This window comes from Pan troglodytes, chromosome 11 (genome assembly GCF_028858775.2).
Source record: "Pan troglodytes isolate AG18354 chromosome 11, NHGRI_mPanTro3-v2.0_pri, whole genome shotgun sequence".
Lineage (NCBI taxonomy): Eukaryota > Metazoa > Chordata > Mammalia > Primates > Hominidae > Pan > Pan troglodytes.
In genome coordinates, this window is record NC_072409.2 from 26,164,202 (window position 1) to 26,183,461 (window position 19,260).

At 38.4% G+C, this 19,260-nt stretch overlaps 1 protein-coding gene across 35 annotated transcripts in view; it reads left to right on the forward strand.

Moving 5' to 3' along the window:
• Positions 1-19,260, forward strand: part of PTBP3 (polypyrimidine tract binding protein 3) — a 161,300-nt gene that overhangs the window by 63,289 nt on the left and 78,751 nt on the right. For 17 of the 35 annotated variants that reach the window (XM_063787234.1, XM_063787235.1, XM_063787248.1 and 14 more), the window contains one exon: positions 18,793-18,868. In XM_063787234.1, the coding sequence (XP_063643304.1) occupies positions 18,844-18,868 (25 nt within the window). In that variant the 5' untranslated portion in view covers positions 18,793-18,843. 35 annotated transcript variants of the gene reach the window in all.

Sequence of the window (19,260 nt, forward strand, 5' to 3'; positions counted from 1 at the left end):
AAAGTCCTGGGATTACAGGCGTGAGCCACTGTGCCCAGCCTGATACCTTCTTTTTAAGCAGCTTAAAACAACATTTATTTGTTAGTATTAAAATTTGTTATCTGCCAGTGTCTGTGTGTCAGGAATCTGGGCGTGGGTTACTTGGGTTTTCTGGTTCTAGAACTTTTACAAGGTGCTGGTGGGTGCTGCAGTCATCTTCCAGGGAAGAATCCATGTTCAAGCTCACTTGTGTGGTTGTTGGCAGGAGTCATCTCCTGGGCCTTTGAGCTAAAGGCCTTACTGGAAGCCACACTCAATTTCTTGCCATGTGCTTCTCTCCTTAGGGCAACTTGCTTCTTATAAATATGTAAAAAGAGGGTGAGAGAGTATGAGGTAAAAGTCTTTTGAAACCTAATTTCAGAAGTGGCATTCCGTCATTTTTGCTGTATTCTGTTCAGTAGAAGCGAGTCTTTAGGTGCAACCTATACTTTAGGAGAGAGAATTACACTTGGACATGAATTCTAGGAGATGGGGATCATTTGGCACCACCTTAGAAGTCTGCCTACCATGCCACAAGAGAAACTGGATGATCCAGGTGGAATGCATATGCTTAACTTTACTAGATGGTTCCAGAGTACTGTCTATTAATGTATGAGAGTTACCATTGTTAACAATGTATTGGCAACACTTGCTGTTGTGACTAGAGATCTTTTTTAATGTAATCATTTAATGATATAAATTTCCCTGTAAGCACGGCTTTAGCACTATCTCAAAATTTTTATCCTGTTTTCATTTTTATTCAGAGAAAATTAAATTCCAAGAAAGTAGAAGGAAGGAAATAATGAGTAACTTAGACCAAATGTACAAATTCCTTGAAAGACAAGGAACTGTTAGATGACCACAACTGACATGAGTTGGAAAGTGTTCCCTTCTGTTTGAAATAATTTGTGTAAGATTGGTATTATTTCTTTTAAAACTCTTTGATAGAATTCATCAGTGTAGCTATTTGTGAGTGTATTTTCTTTGTTGGAAGGTTTTAAATTATGAATTAAGTTTTTAAAACCATGTTATTCAGATGTTCTATTTCTTTCTTTTTTAAAATAGTTTTTTATTTTTATTTTTTGAGACAGGATTTCACCTTGTCACCCAGGCTGAAGTACAGTGGCGCTATCATAGCTCACTACGGCCTTGAACTGGGCTCAAGTGATCCTCCTCCTCAGCCTCCTGAGTACAAATTTTCTATTTCTTTAGCTGCATCCCACAACTTTTGATATGGCTGGGCTTTAATTTTCACTTAGTTCAAAATATTTTGTGTTCTTCCTTGGGACTTCTCTTTTGGCCCATGATTTTTTATAAATGTGTTTAATTTATAAATATTTTGGTTTTCCAGATATCTTTTTGTTACTGATTTTTTTTTTTTAAAGCTTACTACTTTGATCAGATAAGATGTTTTGTATCATTTCGGTCCCTTTATGTATCCAGAAGTTTGTTTTATGTTAAACATGGTTTGTCTTTATGAATGTTCTGTGTACACTTGAATGTGTAGTCTAATTTTGTTGGGTGTAGTGCCTTTTAAATGTCAGTGGGGGCCGGGGGCGGTGGCTCACGCCTGTAATCCCAGCACTTTGGGAGGCCAAGGTGGGCGGATCACGAGGTCAGGAGATCGAGACCATCCTGGCTAACACGGTGAAACTCCGTCTCTACTAAAAATACAAAAAATTAGCTGGGCATGGCAGCGTGTGCCTGTAGTCCCAGCTACCTGGGAGGCTGAGGCAGGAGAATGGTGTAAACCCGGGAGGCGGAGCTTGCAGTGAGCTGAGATCGCGCCACTGCACTCCAGCCTGGGTGACAGAGCAAGAGTCCGTCTCAAAAAAAAAAAAAAAAAATGTCAGTGGGACAGACTGGTTGAAATTCAGGTTTTCTGTATCTTTACTGATTTTTTATTCTGTTAATTAAAGAGAAGATAAATATTGAAATTTCTGTCCGCAATTGTAGATTTGTGTATTTCTTTTTGTAGTTCTGTGAGGTGTTTCTTTTTTGTTTTTTTGTTTTGTTTTGTTTTGTTTGAGACAGGGTCTCGCTCTCTAGCCCAGGCTCTCTTCTAGGCTTAAGGGATCCTCCCGCCTCCGCCTCCTGAGTGGCTGGGACTGAAGGTACACACCGCTGTCTCTGGCTAATTTTTAAATTTTTGTAGAGATGAGTCCTTGTTCTGTTGTGCAGGCTGATCTCAAACTTCTGGGCTCAAGCGAACCTCCCACTTTGACCTCTCAAAGTGCTGGGATTACAGGCACGAGCTACTGCACCCAGCTGTTCTGTCAGTTTTTGCTTTACGTGTTTTGAAGCTCAGTTACTAGATGTATTCACATTTAGGAGTGTTATATCTTGATGAGTTGACCTTTTGTCTCCTTGTGAAATATACATTTTTATCTCAGTAATAGTTCCTATCCTGAAGTGTACTTTGTCTAATGTTAATGTAGCCATTCCAGCTTTCTTATGATTGGTATTTGTGTGGTATACATTTGTCCCTCTTGTCCTTGGGAGATTGGTCCAGTACTTCCCAAGGACCCCAAAATTTGTGGATGCAGAGGCTGAAGTCTTTTATATAAAAGAGAGCAGTATTTGCATATAACTTATAGCACATCCTGCTGTATACTTTAAATCACTTCTAGATTACTTAGAATGCCTAATACAGTGCTTACACATAACCTCATTTGCGTGGATTCATTTAAGGTAGTATTTGGCACATGGCAAATTCAACTTTTGCTTTTTGTAACTTTGTGGAACATTTTTTCCCAAATGTTTTCCGTCGTCAGTTGGTTCATCCATGGATGAATTCATCGGTATGGAGAGCTGACTGTATTTTTTTCCTATTCCTTTTCCTTTTCTTTTAATCTATCTATGTTTAAGATAGGTTAAAGAACAGTTGAGCCAAAGACAACAAATGGCGAGATGGTGGACTTAAATCTACTTAAAAGGATTAGCTTCCAAAAGACTTGGGCTTTGCTTTCTCTTTGCTCACTCTGATAAAAGTGAGCTGCCATGTTGTAAGTTATCTTATGGACAGGCCCATGTACAAACTGAGTCCTGCCAGCAACCACTTGAGTAAGTGTGGAAGTGGATCCTTCATGTGTTCTGTTAAGCCTTGAGATGATGCCGGTCTGTGATAGACTCTCCAGAGGACCTAGCTAAGCCATGTCCAGGTTTCTGACTTCTACAAATTAAGTTACAAAATATTTGTTTTTTCCAGCTGCTAAATTTTGGAGTAATTAGTTATCCAGGCATGGATAAACAATACAGCTGCCTGCTCACAATGGTGAATAAATATTGAAGAAATGAATATAAAAATAACTTATTAGGCTGGGTGTAGTGGCACACACCTGTAGTCCCAGTGCTTTGGTAGGTTGAGGTAGGAGGATTATTCGAGCCCTTGAGAGGAGGTTACTGTGAGCTGTGATTACATCACTGCATTCCAGCCCGGGTGACAGAGCGAGACCCTGTCTCTTAAAAGAAAAAAAGTCTTATTAATGTCAGAGTAAGATTATGTAAGTGCAAGTACTTTTTTGTTGTAAATTACTATGGGTAAGACTTTCTTATATGATCATGTTATCTTTATCTGATAGCTTACCATAGTGTGTACATACCACATATGTACTTTGATTTTCCTTTTCCTTTTTTTTTTCTTTGAAACAGTGTCTCGCTGTCACCCAGTCTGGAGTGCAGTGGCACAATTTCAGCTCACTGCAGCCTTGACCTCCTGAGCTCAAGCAGTCTTCCCACTTCAGCCTCCTGAATAGCTGGGAATACAGGCATGCACCACCATACCTGGCTAATTTTTGTGTATTTTGTAGAAACAGGGTTTCGCCATGTTGCTTGGGCTGGTCTCCAACTCCTGGACTCAAGTGATGTGCCCACCTTGGCCTCCCAAAGTTCTGGGATTACATGCATGAGCCACTGTGCCCGGCCTGCTTTTTAACAGTTTATTTTTTCTTAGTGTACTAATGTGGTGAATTTCATTGATTTATTATTTTTTAAAAAAAATTTTATTTTAATATAAAATTACAGAAAGATTATAAGAAGAGTACAAAGAACTCGTATATCCTTTACCCAGTTCATATTTGCACCATTTTTCATTTGTTTATCATTTCCCCCAATTGTCTTACCATTTCCCCTTCCATATATAGTCTTTCTGTAGATGTAAACGCACACACACACGTCCTTTTTTTTTTTTTTTTTTTTTAAAAACAAACAAAAAAACAAGATCTCGTTCATTCAGTGGTATGAACACAGATCACAGCAGCCTTGATCTCCTGGGCTCAAGTGATCCTCTTGTCTCAGTCCTTGAACAGCTGGGGACCACAGGCATGCACCACCACGCTCAGTGAATTGTTGTTGTTATTGTTATTGTTGTTTTGTAGATACAGGGTCTCACTATGTTGCCCAGCCTGGTCTCGAACTCGTGGCCTTAAGTGATCCTCCTGCCTTAGCTTCCCCACTTTTTTTATGTCTTAATCACTTGGTTAAGGTGATTTTCTGCCAGGCTTTTCCATTGTAAAGTTACCAATTTTCTTTTCGTAATCAATGATTTGTTGGAAGATGCTTTGAGACTATAGTTTATTCTTTAACCCCTAAATATTTCTGAGTGTATTACCTATAAACAAAGAATTTCCCATTCATTACTGTGATACAGTTAACAAAATCAGGAAATTAATCTGAAATAGGTCCTCAGTCTTTTTGTTTCATTACATTGACTCTTTTTTTCTTTTTAAAATAAAGATGTGGGATTTCACTATGTTGCCCAGGCTGAAGTGAAGTGGCTACTCACAGGCACGATCCTAGAGCACTGCAGCCTCCAACGTCCTGGGCTCTGATGATCCTCTTGCTTCAGCCTCCCATGTAGCTGGGACTACAGGCATGAGTCACCACACCCGGCTAATTAAAAAACCGTTTTTTTTCAGAGACAGGGTTTTGCTCTTGTCCAGGCTGGTCTCAGACTCCTGGCCTTAAGCTATCCTGCCTCATCCTCCCAAGTTGCTGGGATTACAGGCCTGATACGCTGTGCCTGGCTAGCAAATCTGTTTCAGAGTACAGTTGTCCCTCAGTATCTGGGGGGGCCAAAATCCATGCATACTCAAGTTCTCCAGTTGGCTCTGTATAGGTGAAGTCTGCCTGCATGTATAAAAAGTCAACCTTCATATAACTGGGTTTTGCATCCTGGGAGTACTGTATTTTTGATCCTCATTTGGACTGGGGCAGTTCAAACTCACTCACGTTGTTCAGGGTCAACTGTATTTCCATATAACTTAACTCAGTTCCTTCTGAATACTTTAAGTCATCTCTAGGTTATTTATAATATGATTTAATGCTATGTAAATAGTTGTTATGCTGTATTCCTTAGGGAATAATGACAAAAAAAAGTCTGTACATGTTTATACAGATGCAGTTTTTTTCCAAATATTTTCAATCTGTGATTGTTTGAATCTACAGATGCAGAACCCATGGATACGGTGGGCCAATCATATATTAAAAAAAAAAAACAAAAAACATTTTCCACCATAACTGCAACTGCCCTGGCCCTTAATCCGGATTATCATCACAACTTCCTAACCAGAGTCCTTCCCTCTTTGTCTTGTTAAAGACTGTTCTTAACACAGCAGCCAGAGTGATCCTTTAAAAAAGCAAATTGATCTTTTCACTCCTGTTCAAAACTCTCTTTCCCTCATTTCGCTCAGAGTAAGATTCTTTAGAATGGCCGTTAAGGCCCTGCATGCTATGACACACCTTGTCTCTAATCTCTTTACTTCTCTCCTTGCTCATTCTCTTTCAGCCATAATTGCCTCCTTACTGTTTTTCCAGAACATGCAAGGCATTTTGTTTCCTCTACCTACAACATTCTTCCCTCAGATATCTACGTGCTTACTCCTTACTACTTGTAAGACTTTGGTTAAATGCCGTTTTCTCTTAAGTCGTACCTTGCTGTCCTATTTGAAATTGAAATTCTTTTCACCTCTGGCACTCCTGATGCTTTTTCTCCTACTTTTTAAGAAGCACTTAAGACTTTAGGACATAATACATAATTTACTTACTTTGATTATTATGTTTCTTTGTGCAAGATTGTAAGCTCCATTAAGGTAAGGGCAGGGATTTTCGTTTGTTCCCTAATCTTCCCCAGTGGTTAAAGGCCTGGCACATAGCTGGTGGCTCAGTAAATATTTATCGAATTTGTTGAATGAATGAATATTACTGCTAACACATTTATACATACTGAATTCAATATGTATGGGCTATACCTGTATGGTAAGAACTGAATAAATATTCAAATGAATGTCTTTTTGATTGGATATCATGAATTAGAAGGCTTTTTAGAGGAATTACTTGCAGTCATTAAAGAAAGTATTCAATATGCTGTCTTCAAAAAAAGTGTTGATATTTTGTTGTTAAGATGTCCATATAAAATGAAGGCAGTCAGAATCATTTTATTGAAACTGTGTCCAAACAGTAGTTTTTAAACATTGCCACAGCTGCTCATTGAAAAAATTTCCTCTACCTTTAACTATTCTTTTTTGTTCCCACTGCCCTAGAATCTCAACAGTGGCAGTCATGGAATGAAAATGTCACAAATGAACAATTTGGTAACTATTCTTTAGAGAATATTTAGGGATAATCACACTCAGTAGATGAAAGGTGTTGATGGGGCCACAGTGTATGTGAGAATGTGATCTCATTCAAATGGGTCAGTCAGTAGAGTTACCAATAGCAAATGTCTTTAGGTTTAGATGTGTTTATAGTTACAGGAGGCTATGGAAACGTGAATGTTAAAAGGCTAAATGTCTAAAACAAAACAAAACCCTTGGAGTTTCAGGTAGTGCCACGCAATGAATGCAAACCCCCTATTGACTGTTGTTTATTCCTTTATCTCTATAGTTATTACTCAATTTTTTTTTTTTTTTTTTGAGACGGAGTCTCTCTCTGTCGCCCAGGCTGGAATGCAGTGGCACAATCTCAGCTCACTGCAGCCTCCACCTCCCTGGTTCAAGCAATTCCCCTGCCTCAGCTACTCAAGTAGCTGGGATTACAGGCGTCCACCACCACGCCCAGCTAATTTTTCTGTATTTTTAATAGAGACGGGGTTTCATCATGTTGGCCAGACTGGTCTTAAACTCCTGACCTCAGGCAGTCCGCCCGCCTTGGCCTCCCAAAAGTGCTGGGATTACAGGAGTGAGCCACCACACCCGGCCTGTTACTTATTTTTTAAGAAAAAAAGTTTTGAACATCGATTATATATGAAACATTGTAGTAGGTTCTGTAGAGGAGTATATAAAGGTAAGTAATCAGGAGACCATAATCAATACATGCATATGGTGTAGTGAAACTCCATATAAATATCACTTTTATTTCTGTTTTTGGAAAAACTTAGAGCAGAACCAGTATGAGTTTTCTGTCCTGGGAAGTGTTCACACGGGGTCACTAGACTATCTGTTAGAAAAAGGTAGGACTTGGATATTTCAGTATTTAAGATGCTATTAATTTAAAAAAAAAGGTCTAGGATTCTGGAAAATTATGAAGTAGTTTTTTGATAGCCTCTTTTGTATAGTCATGTAGTATCTTGATAGATTAAAACAAATATCTTTTCTTGAATTTTATATGCATTTTAGATACATGAAGTTTAACCATGAATTAATGGTTTATTTTCAGAATCATCCGTACATGTTACTTCCACGTCTTTAATGCTAAATAAAACCAATTCCTATCAAATTTGATGATGAAACACTTATTTGTGCTGTTTAATTACAGTATTTCTTTGCTTTGTTAGCCCCGTGAATTATGCATCAGCAGGCGAGAGCTTCAGTAATTGATACTTGAGCCAGTAAAGCTGATTGGTGTGCTGACTTAGCCAGAGAGCTGACAAGTCCACAGAGCAACTGCTGGACTTATGTAAATTTGCTGTGTGTTTCTAAGGACAGTCTCCTTAGAAACACACAGTGTTGTTTGCAGCCAGCACCTGCCCCGCCACTCCCCCATGTCTTCACATTTTGCTAGTTAAGGCCTTCTTTTGTATACATTAATTTGTTTACCCGTGGTACAGTCTTTTTTCTTTTGGTCGTCTGCATTCACTTGTCCAAGTTTTCCTTCCTTTTAAAAATGTCTTCATTCTGCTTGATTATCTTCCATTCTTCCCTTAAACCGTAATCTGTTATCATAGCAGTCAAACCTTACGGAAAATTGCTTTTGAGACACTTAGGATATAAATATTAAGTATAATTTTGAGAAATCCTTTTCATTTTATATTGAAGTAGTCTGTAATTAAATGCAGTGATATGTTTTCGGGAGAAAGAATTTATGTCTAGGAAAGAAAATTTTTTTTTTTTTTTTTTTAAATAAAAGGAGTAGGTTTAACATTGGCCAGGTGCAGTGGCTCAAGCCTGTAATTCCAACACTTTGGGAATCCTAGGCCAGAGGATCTCTTGAGCCCAGGAGTTTGAGACCAGCCTGGACAACGAAGTGAGACCACATCCCTACAAAAAATAAAAAAAATTAGCCGGGCATGGTGGTGCATGCCTCTAGTCCTAGCTACACAGGAGACCAAGGCAGGAGGATGGCTTGAGCCCTGATTATGCCGCTGTACTCCATCCTGGGTGATGGAGCAATACCCTGTCTCAAAAAAAGGGAATGTTTAAAGCAGGGCTTCCCTGGGCCACATTGGAAGAAGAATTGTCTTATGCCACACATAAAATACACTAACACTAACGATAGCTGATGAGCTAACAACAACAACAACAAAACACCAAAAATATCTTAATGTTTTAAGAAAGTTTATGAATTTGTGTTGGGCGGCACTCAAAGCCATCCTGTGCCGCATGTGGCCCATGGGCTGCATGTTGGACAAGGTTGGTTTAAAGTAATAATACAGAACTAATAACTCTGTTTTTCTCATCTTTTACAGTGTTTTACAAAGTAGTGTGACTCTTGGGATTTAGGCTTCATAATATCAAAAAAGCCTTTGTTTTCTGTAATTTGAAAGTGAGTTCTTGGGAAAAAACTTGGCTAGAAAATTGTGGTTATCAGAATTATTTTTTATGACTAATTTTCAAATGTAAGTTTCTTTTGTTCTCTTTGTCTTTTGTTTGTCATATTCTGAAATTATTAGGGGGAGAAAGTTACCAGCTTTTAAAAGTGTCATAATTGCTTCAGAAACGTCTTGTTTATTTTATATAAAGAATGATAAAACATTTCCCGGAATGAAACTTTATGATCTTATTTATCTTTTTTATTTTTTATTTTGGGACAGGGTCTCCCTTTGTCACCCAGGCCAGAGTGCAGTGGCATGATCTTAGCTCACAGAACCTCGACCTCCTGGCTCAATCAGTCCTCCCACCTCAGCCCCCCAAGTAGCTGGTACTACAGGTGTGTGGTACTATGCCCGGCTAATGTTTTGTGTTTTTGGTAGAGATGGGATCTCATTCTGTTGCCCAGGCTGGTCTCGAACTCCTGAGCTCAAGTGATCCCCCCACCTTGGCCTCCCAAAGTGCTGGGATTACAGGCATGAGCCACCGCGCCTGGCAAATATCTTATATTTTAATTGTTCTTGATGTGTAATAAGACAATAAAAATAGCAATTCCAACACTTCAGTTGATACTAGGTTCCCCTTTACTTATGTGTTATTTTAGGCATGTTTTATTCTTTTCAAAAAGCTCTTCCTAATATCATTGAAATAGAATTGAAGTAGAATTATCAAATGTAATTGTTTATTTTGAAGACTTTGCAACTTTCACCATATCCTTATAAATAGAGTTTATATTTTGAATGTGACAGTTAAGATGTTGCATTCATTTAACTACAAATTTGGCCAGCACTTTGGGAGGCCAAGGTGGGTGGATCACCTGAGGTCAGGAGTTTGAGACCAGCCTGACCAACATGGCAAAACCCTGTCTCTACTAAAAATACAAAAATTAGCAGGGCATGGTGGTGTGTGCCTGTAATCCCAGCTACTTGGGAGGCTGAGGCAGGAGAATCGCTTGAACCCGGGAAGCAGAGGTTGCAGTGAACCCAGTAGCGCCACTGCACTGCATCCTGGGTGACAGAGCAAGACTCTGTCTCAAAAAAAAAAAAAAAAAAAAAAAAAATATATATATATATATATATATATGTACAAATTTAAATTAATTTTCTGGTTTTTCTGTACTTGAATATTTGATCATATTTTCAGACTACTGTTTTTCTTTACAGATGGAAGTCCAATGGTAATTCAGAGGTTAAGAATTGTGTTTTTTTTTTTTGCCCAGGCACAGTGGTTTAGGCCTCTAATCGCAGCACTTTGGAAGGTCGAGGCGGGCAAATAGCTTGAGCCCAGGAGACCAGCTTGGGCAACATGGTGAAACCCCATCTCTACAAAAAAAATACAAAAATTAGCTGGGCATGGTGGTGTGCATCTGTGGTCCCTGCTACTCAGGAGGCTGAGGTGGAAGGATCGCTTGAGCCTGGGAGGTTGAGGCTGCAGTGAGCTGTGATCATGCCACTGCACTTCAGCCTAGGCGACAGAGTGAGACCTTGTCTCAAAAAAAAAGTTTAAAAAATATTAAGCAAATTAATAATTTTGTTATATTTATTTAACCATGTGAAGAATTAGGCCAACAGTGATGTTATGAGACAAGGTGCTTGCAAGACTGCCCTTAGATCTGACACCAATTGCAAGTGTAGGGGATTCCCGAAGCTACCCACAGGTTCAATAATTTGCTAGAAAGACTCACAGAAGTCACTGAAAGCTTTTTATTTATTTTTATTTTTATTTTTATTTTTTGAGACAGAGTCTCGCTCTGTCGCCCAGGCTGGAGTGCAGTGGCGCGGTCTCGGCTCACTGCAAGCTCCGCCTCCTGGGATCATGCCATTCTCCTGCCTCAGCCTTCCGAGTAGCTGGAACTACAGGCGTCCGTCACCACGCCCGGCTAATTTTTTGTATTTTTGGTAGAGACAGGGTTACACCGTGTCAGCCAGGGTGGTCTCTATCTCCTGACCTCATTATCCGCCCCCCTCGGCCTCCCAAAGTGCTGAGATTACAGGCGTGAGCCACCGCGCCCGGCCGAAAGCTCTTATACTCACAGCATGGTTTGCTAGAGGGAAAGGACACAGATTAAAATCAAGCCTAGGGAAGAAATGCCTAAGGCAGGGTCCTGGGAAGTACTGTTGTCAAGTGGACACATTACTTCCCCAGCATCAGTGTGTGGCAGTAGGCAAGCAGTATTATCAACCAGGGAAACTCACTGGAGCCTTGGCGTTTACAGTTTTTGTTGGAACTCTATTATATAGGCATAAATAATTTATTGTTCATGAGGCTGATTTCAGTCTAGTTTCCAGCCCCTTCAGGTGTGACCCAAAGCTCCTACCCTAAATCACATTGTCGATCTTTCTGGCATGGCTATTCCTTTCCCTATGACTGTCTGGTGACCCAAGGCCACTGGGCAGAAAAAAAAAAAAAGTCCTTTCAGGCATGATATTTCAAGGACTTAGAGATTACCTCTAGGAAGGAAAGGGCAAAAGCCACACCATTCTTTGGACAAGGTAAGTTTTTTACTACACAAACTGTGGGCCATATTAAAATAAGGCAGTCATTTGCTAATTTTAACAGTATTTGAAAAACTCCTGTAAAAATAAAAATGCTTCTTAGTCATCACCTGTAGTGCAGTAGTAACTCGAAGTTACCCTACATTTTGCTATAGGAATTTGAGATTTCTTGTAGTTTTATCTTTTCCTCAAAAAAGAAAAGTTGTCTGTTTCACTTCTGAATATTTATCCTGAAAAAATGCTATATTAAAGACAAAACACTATAATTTAAAATAGGGGAATAGTTAAGGATGTTGTTATAGAATTTTAATAATCTACTAAAAATAATTGTGATGCAGCCTGGGCAAAATAGCAAGAGTCTACAAAAAAATAAAAAATAAGTGATCAATCAGTAAAGTATAATAAAAAAAATTTTTCTGTCTACAAAAATTAAAAAATCAGCCGGGCAAAGTGATGCATGCCTCTAGTCCTAGCTACATGGGAGGCCAAGGTGTGAGGATTGCTTGACCTGGAAGGTTGAGGCTACAGTGAGCTATGATCATCCCACTGCAGTCCAGCCTGAGTGACAGAACGAGACTCTGTCTCACAAAAATAAATAAATGAATAGTGACAGACTAACAACATGGAGAAAGCTTATCAGTTAAAAGGATAATAGAGCGGAGCATAGATTCATATTATAACTTTGTAAAATTCATATTAAGATGAATGACTTATCAAAATGAAATATGATCCAGCTATTTCACATTTATAGATTTATTCTGAGATAACTGGATAAGTAGGTAAAGATGCGTAAATAAGGTGATTACAGTGAAAATTTTTCCATTTTTTTCTCTAAACAAATCTCATCACAGTGTTCACAGGAAAAATTCAAATGCATAGGCAGATACATGCTTTATTCTTTTTCTGAAAGGTTAACCATAAATGAGACTTTAATAAATGTCCAATACAATTCTGTACAATTGGACTCTGGTACTAAAAATGGATACATTTTTTTTTTTCCTCCTAAGACAGAGTCTGACTCTGTTGCCCAGGCTGGAGTGCCGTGGTGTAATCTCGGCTCACTGCAACCTCTGCCTCCTGGGTTCAAGTGATTCTCGTGCCTCAGCCTCCCGAGTAGCTGAGATTACAGGCATGCACCACCATACCTGGCTAATTTTTGTATTCTTAGCAGAGACAGGGTTTCACTGTGTTGGCCAGGCTGGTCTTGAACTCCCGACCTCAAGTGATCCGCCTGCCTTGGCCTCCCAAAGTGCTGGGATTACAGGTGTGAGCCACTGTGCCCAGCCTGTAGTATTGATTGATTGATTGAGACGGAGTCTCACTCTGTCGCCCAGGCTGGAATATAGTGGTGTGATCTTGGCTCACTGCAACCTCTGCCTCCCAGGTTCAAGTGATTCTCCTGCCTCAGCCTTCCGAGTAGCTGGGGCTAGAGTTGCACACCACCACACCTGGCTAATTTTTGTATTTTTAGTAGAGACGGGGTTTCACCATATTGGTCAGGCTGGTCTTGAACTCCTGACCTCATGATCTGCCTGCCTCAGCCTCCCAAAGTGCTGGGATTACAGGCGTGAGCCACCGCGCCCAGCCTGTAGTATTTATTTTCAAGCTGCCCATGCGATTGTATTGATTAGCCAAGGCAGAGGGCTGTTAATCTTGTACCTGATACTCTGCTATAGGCTCTGGAAGAATATAATCTAGTATAAGGCACAAATAAGAGACCTCAAGGTATCTGAGAACTAACTTTGTGTACATATTTGACAAAATTACGTTATTGATAATTATACATACAGGAAGAATATATCATGTGAATGAACTAACATTCTGGAACCATACACATTTTAATGTTGAAAGATGATAAAAATTAAGTTGAACCTTTTCACTTGGGATAGAAAAATTCTCAAGGATGTGGTGCCATTTTATCTGTGACTAGTAGATAGGATTGGGTATGTAGCAAAGGGATAGTGCTTGAAGCAGGATAATATCATAAAAAGATGCAGAATAAGTATGATTTATTTGGAGAAAATTACATGACAGGGGAGTGTTACTGTGAGCAAGAGATCCAGATTAGAAAGATTGTTTCATTGCCATCACAGGACATTTAGACTTGATTCAGTAACCAGTGGGATAATTTCACATTAATGGTTGATTGGAAATTTATTTGGTAGGAAACTAGGTAACAGTTTATCGAATGAGAAAAAAATAGAAAAAAAACATGAGTAACTTACTTTTTTCCCCAAATTGAAACTGAAATGGCATGTGTGCATTAAGAAGAATATAGTCAGGCTGGGCGTGGTGGCTCACGCCTGTAATCCCAGCACTTCAGGAGGCAGAGATGGGCAGATCACTTGAGGTCAGGAGTTCGAGACCAGCCTGACCAACAGGGTGAAACCCTGTCTCTACCAAAAATGCAAAAATTAGCTGGGTGTTGTGGGCGGACACCTGTAATCCCAGCTGCTCAGGAGGCTGAGACACGAGAATCATTGGAACCTGGGAGGCGGAGGTTGCAGTGAGCTAAGATCGTGTCACTGTACTCCAGCCTGGGTGACAGAGCAAGACCTTGTCTCCAAAAAAAAAAAAAAAAAGATGAAGAATATAGTCAGCTTTTGGGATTCTTAGCCCTTGTCTGGGGCCTGTGTTAACAGTTTAACACCTCCTCTAGGTGCCTTTCTGGTAATCTCAAGTGTCTCTAACTCTAAGATAAAGTGCTTTCCTGTACATTTCTTCTTTCCAGTTTTTTTATGTCAAAAATATGAAAAGAGTTGGTTCCTCACAGCAGGTAACTTGTTTGGATGGTAGAAAGGTGTTTGCGCTTTTGACTTCTCAAATGTTTGACTTTCAAGATACTGCCGTATTCTTTTTTCTCGTCAATTTTTCCTTTAACTCTTTTGGTAGATTTCTTATTTGCCTTTCCCTTGAGCTGTTGTATCCCTTTATAGTTTTGTTGTAGAGAGGGTATTAGGTCAATGTTTTTTTTCATTTTACAAAAAGCTATTTGCTGTCAATTGAAATTTGTGTAGTTTCTGGTATATGTTATCTGCGTTTTGTAATGTTCCTTTCTTTTCTTTTTGTTCTGCTTATCTTTGAAGGGATGCCTTCTGGACCACTGTTGTACAGAAGCACAGTGTTGAGGATGATCTGTAACAGCGGGCTGTGGCAGGGTTGAACACAGGTGTTAGTGATGACTGTTAGTGAAGACAGCAGGACTCTCAAGCCAGTAGGAATCCTTTGGCTCAGAATGAAGTACCTGTTGTCCTATATTTTATTTTTTAATTTTAATTTTATTAAACTTTTCAAACAATTAGAGATGCATGGCAAGTTATAAAGATACTACAGAAAGGTCTTGTGTGCCCCTCACTAAGTTTCCTCCAGTGGTTACATCTTATATAATTATAGTACGCCATCAAAACAGAAGCATTGGTATTGGCACAGTGCCTGTATATAGTTCTGTTTGATCTTATTGCATATGTAGATTCACATAACTACCATCACAGTCAGGATATAGAACTAATCCATCACCACAAAGATCTCCTTATGGTACCATTTATAATCACCTACCACCTCCACCCAACCATCTCTATCTCCTGGCAACCACTAATCTGTTTTCCATCTCTATAATTTTTGTCATTTTGAGAATACTGTAGGTGAAATCATAGAGCATATTATCTTTTGAGGTTGCTAAGTGTATGTTTAGTTTTTCTGTTTGTTTTTGTTTTTTTTTTTTCAGAAAACACCAAACTACTTTCCAGAGTGTCTGTACCATTTTACATTGCTACCAGCAATGTATGAGAGATCTATTTTTTCCACATCCTGGTCTGCATTTGATATTGTAACTTTTTATTTTAGGTGTTCTGATAGTTAAGTGGTAGTATCATGGTCTTAATTTTTCCTTGAAGTGGCTTTTGATTTGCATTTCCTTAATGACTAATTAGGTTGAGCATCTTTTCATGTACTTACTGGCCTTCTTTGGAGAAATACCTTTTCAAATCCAATGGGTTGTCTTTTTTTATTGTTGATCTTAAGGGTTCTTAGGTGTTCTAGGTACCAGTTTCTTGTGAGATGCGTGACTTGTAAATACTTTCTTCCATTCTCCATGTTGTCTTTTTATTCTCTTGATGGTGTTCTTTGAAATACAAAAGTTTTTATATTTGACAAAGTTCAGTTTATTTATTTATTAATTTATTGCCATTCGTGCTTTTGGTTTTGATAATCCATTTTTTTTGTTTTTATTTTTATTTACTTAGAGATGGGGTCTCCCTATGTTGCCCACGTTGGTCTTGAACTCTTGACCTCAAGTGATCCTCCCTCCTTGGCCTCCCAAGTGCTGGGAATACAGGTGTGAGCCACTGTGCCCAGATTTTTGTACCCCATATAAATGCAACAATATAGCGTGTATTCTTTGTGACTTTTTTTTTTTTTCTTTGAGACGGAGTCCCGCTTTGTCGCCCAGGCTGGAGTGCAGTGGCGTGATCTCAGCTCACTGCAATCTCTGCCTCCCGGGTTCACGCCATTCTCCTGCCTCAGCCTCCTGAGGAGCTGGGACTACAGGCACCCGCCACCACACCAGGCTGATTTTTTGTATTTTTAGTAGAGACGGGGTTTCACCATGTTAGCCAGGATGGTCTTGATCTCCTGACCTTGTGATCCGCCCGCCAAGGCCTCCCAAAGTGCTGGGATTACAGGTGTGAGCCACCACGCCCGGCCGTGACTGATGTTTTAGGTTTGTGAGATTTATCTGTGTTATGTGGAGCCGTAGTTCATTCTCATTGTTGTATAGTCATTGCATGCATTTACAAACATTTACTCAGTTATTCTGCAGTTGATGGCATTTAGTTGATTCCAGTTTGACGAGTACAAATAATGCTGCTGAAGACAATCTTATATGTCTAGGTGCACACAAGCAGGCAATATCTTGGGGTTTATGCATCGGAGTAGGCTGTGTAAGGATCCTAGGATATTCATATATTTGACTTTAATAGATTGGATCAGACAGTTTTCCAAGTGGTACCAGTTTACACTCCCACTAAATTATACTTAACTCCCATATAAGAGTTTTTGTCACCCCACATTATTACTAACATGATATTGTCAATCTTTTTAATTTTACAGTATTTCATTGTGGTTTTAACTTGCATTTCCCTGATGACCAATGAGGATGCGGTCAAATATCTTTAGTTTGATTGGATATGGTATTAGTCATTTATAAGTTGTTTAAAAAAACATTTATTTCTTGTTCACTTACAATGGTGGTAGCTGTTATGGAGCTACACTTGTTATTCTGAGAATCAGGCTGAAAGAGTACCTCCTATTTGAGATATGCTCTTATTTCAGAGGGAAAGAGAAAAAACTGGCAGAAATGACTGATTTTTGAAGTTACTGTTTGGATTAAGTATAGGTCATGTCCATTCATGTTCCATTTGCCAAAGGATATTACAAAACTGTGTTGTCAATGGGGGGAGGGAGTTATACTCCTCCCACTGGAGGCATTGCAAGTCACATGGCCATGGATGGGGATGAATAATTCTTGTTCAGGAAAAGGAGAGGGTACAAATACTCTGGAACAGTGACATAGTCCACCACTTTGTGAGATGGCTGTTAAAGTCTCTTGTCATTTTTCTGTTATCTTGGGTTTTTCTTACTGATTTCTAGTGTTTTGTTTTTCCTTTTTTCTTTTTCTTAGTACGTGCTGGATATAAACCCTTTGTTGGTTTTACATATCGCAGATATCTTCTTATTCCATGACTTGTCTGTTTATTCTCCTAATGATGTCTTTTGTTAAATAAAATTGTTAATTTTAATGTTATCTCGGTTATCAGTATTTTTGCTTTATACTTGTGCTTTTTGTTATTCTTGAAAAAATACATTTCTGCAAATCTCGAAAGAGCTAAAGTGACCACCTTCAAGTGGTTTCTAACTTTATATTAACTTGATTTATAGGTAGAAACATACTGATGCTAACTCATATGTGTGGAAGATATAATATGTTAGTAATGCATTTAACCAAATTCCTCATATATAAAAATCATGTTGAGTATGTTTTAATTTTTACTATTAATACATTTAAAGCTGTGAAAATGTGTCTTTATCTACAGGTAGCCAGCAAACCACAGTCTGTTAATTATCATATGTAGCCTGATAATATCTACATCTCAGATTTTATTAGGAAGACCTGTGCTTTAAGTGAGGCCTTAATCTTGATTTTTCTGGGAGTTGAGATTTTCATTTTTCTTTTATCCTGCTTACTTAAATCCTTCTTCTTATTCCCAGATGTCTCTATAAACTTCCGGTGAAAGATCCAAAGGGAGTAATTTCTGGATGTTTAAATACAGGACTTGTTTAAATAATTGTATTTCTATTATATAGATATATTGGTGGTTTGTCTTTCTTCAGCAAAGGCTAAAGTTGTTCCCTACAGAAGTGGCACCTACACTTAAACATTAAATATGTGCTGTAGCACTATTGCTGTTCTAATATTTGTAGGATTGTTTGGGGATTAATTTTTATTATCCAGTGTATCAAAACACTTGTTCTTAAAAATTGGCCAAGCTAAACCAATAGTACTATTTAAAATAGGTTGGTTTTAACTTTGTACATAGTATTTATTGTCCTTCCTGAAAGTAATCTTTTAAATGTTGGTGATAGATCTTACATTACAATGAAAAGACTTCTCTGAGTTACTTTTTAGTGTTGCCAGTTCAGATTTGGAAGTTGATCAAAACTCTTACCTGAAAAAAAGAGTAAATTACTTAAACAATTGTTTAAGAAATAGTCTGCATTAAAGATCATTTGGAGGATTAATGGATAAAAAGTTATTGATTATAAAGAATTTGGCCAATATGGAAATGAAGTATATTTTCTACTTAAAAAAATACGTTGGTATTGAAAAGTCAGGATTCTTAGGGAGGACTGTACAAACTATTTGCATACAAATATATGCTACAAAAACAATGTCATAATGCAACCCCCTAAATATGGTTTGGCACTTTCAGATGTTATGTTTTGGAAACCTGCGTTTGGTTAGAAAGAATTTAAAGATTATGCCCCCATTTCTGTGGTGGCAGTTGTGTTTATATAGTTGTGGATTTGCAGTAATTTTTTCTTGCTATGCAGTTCATTTGATTTTGTGATTTTTGAGGAGTTCCCCCTTTAATGTCTTCATAGAAAGATGAAGTAATATTATTAGCTTTTAATACTTTTAGTAAGTATGGACCATTATCTAAAACTTGGTTTATTAACCAAACATTGGTTTTGCTTTTCAGCGGGGATCTGATGAGCTTCTTTCTTCTGGCATCATTAACGGACCTTTTACCATGAATAGTTCTACTCCTTCTACAGGTGTGTATGGTGAGTTTTTTTTTTTTAATATTTGATTTCTGTGGGTTTCAAATTGTTTTTTTACAATGCTCTTATTTTGCTTATATCATGTTGAAGTGCCACTGTTTATAACAAAAGCTGAAATTTGTTTCGGTAAAGTACTATATACTGTTTACATAGGTGAAATCACTAGTTATACCTCTCAAATTTTAAGGATTCATTTGGATCTAATTTGATGATTCAGTTTTTTGATCGATGTTCTTTGTGTTACATAATTTTGATAAAAATACTGTCAATAAACTGGTGACCCAGAACTATTGAGTAAAAGAGCTAGATCTAAAACTTGGGTTGAAGTCAGGTGTGGTGGCTCATGCCTGTAATCCCCAGCACTTTGGGAGGCCGAGGCTGGCTGA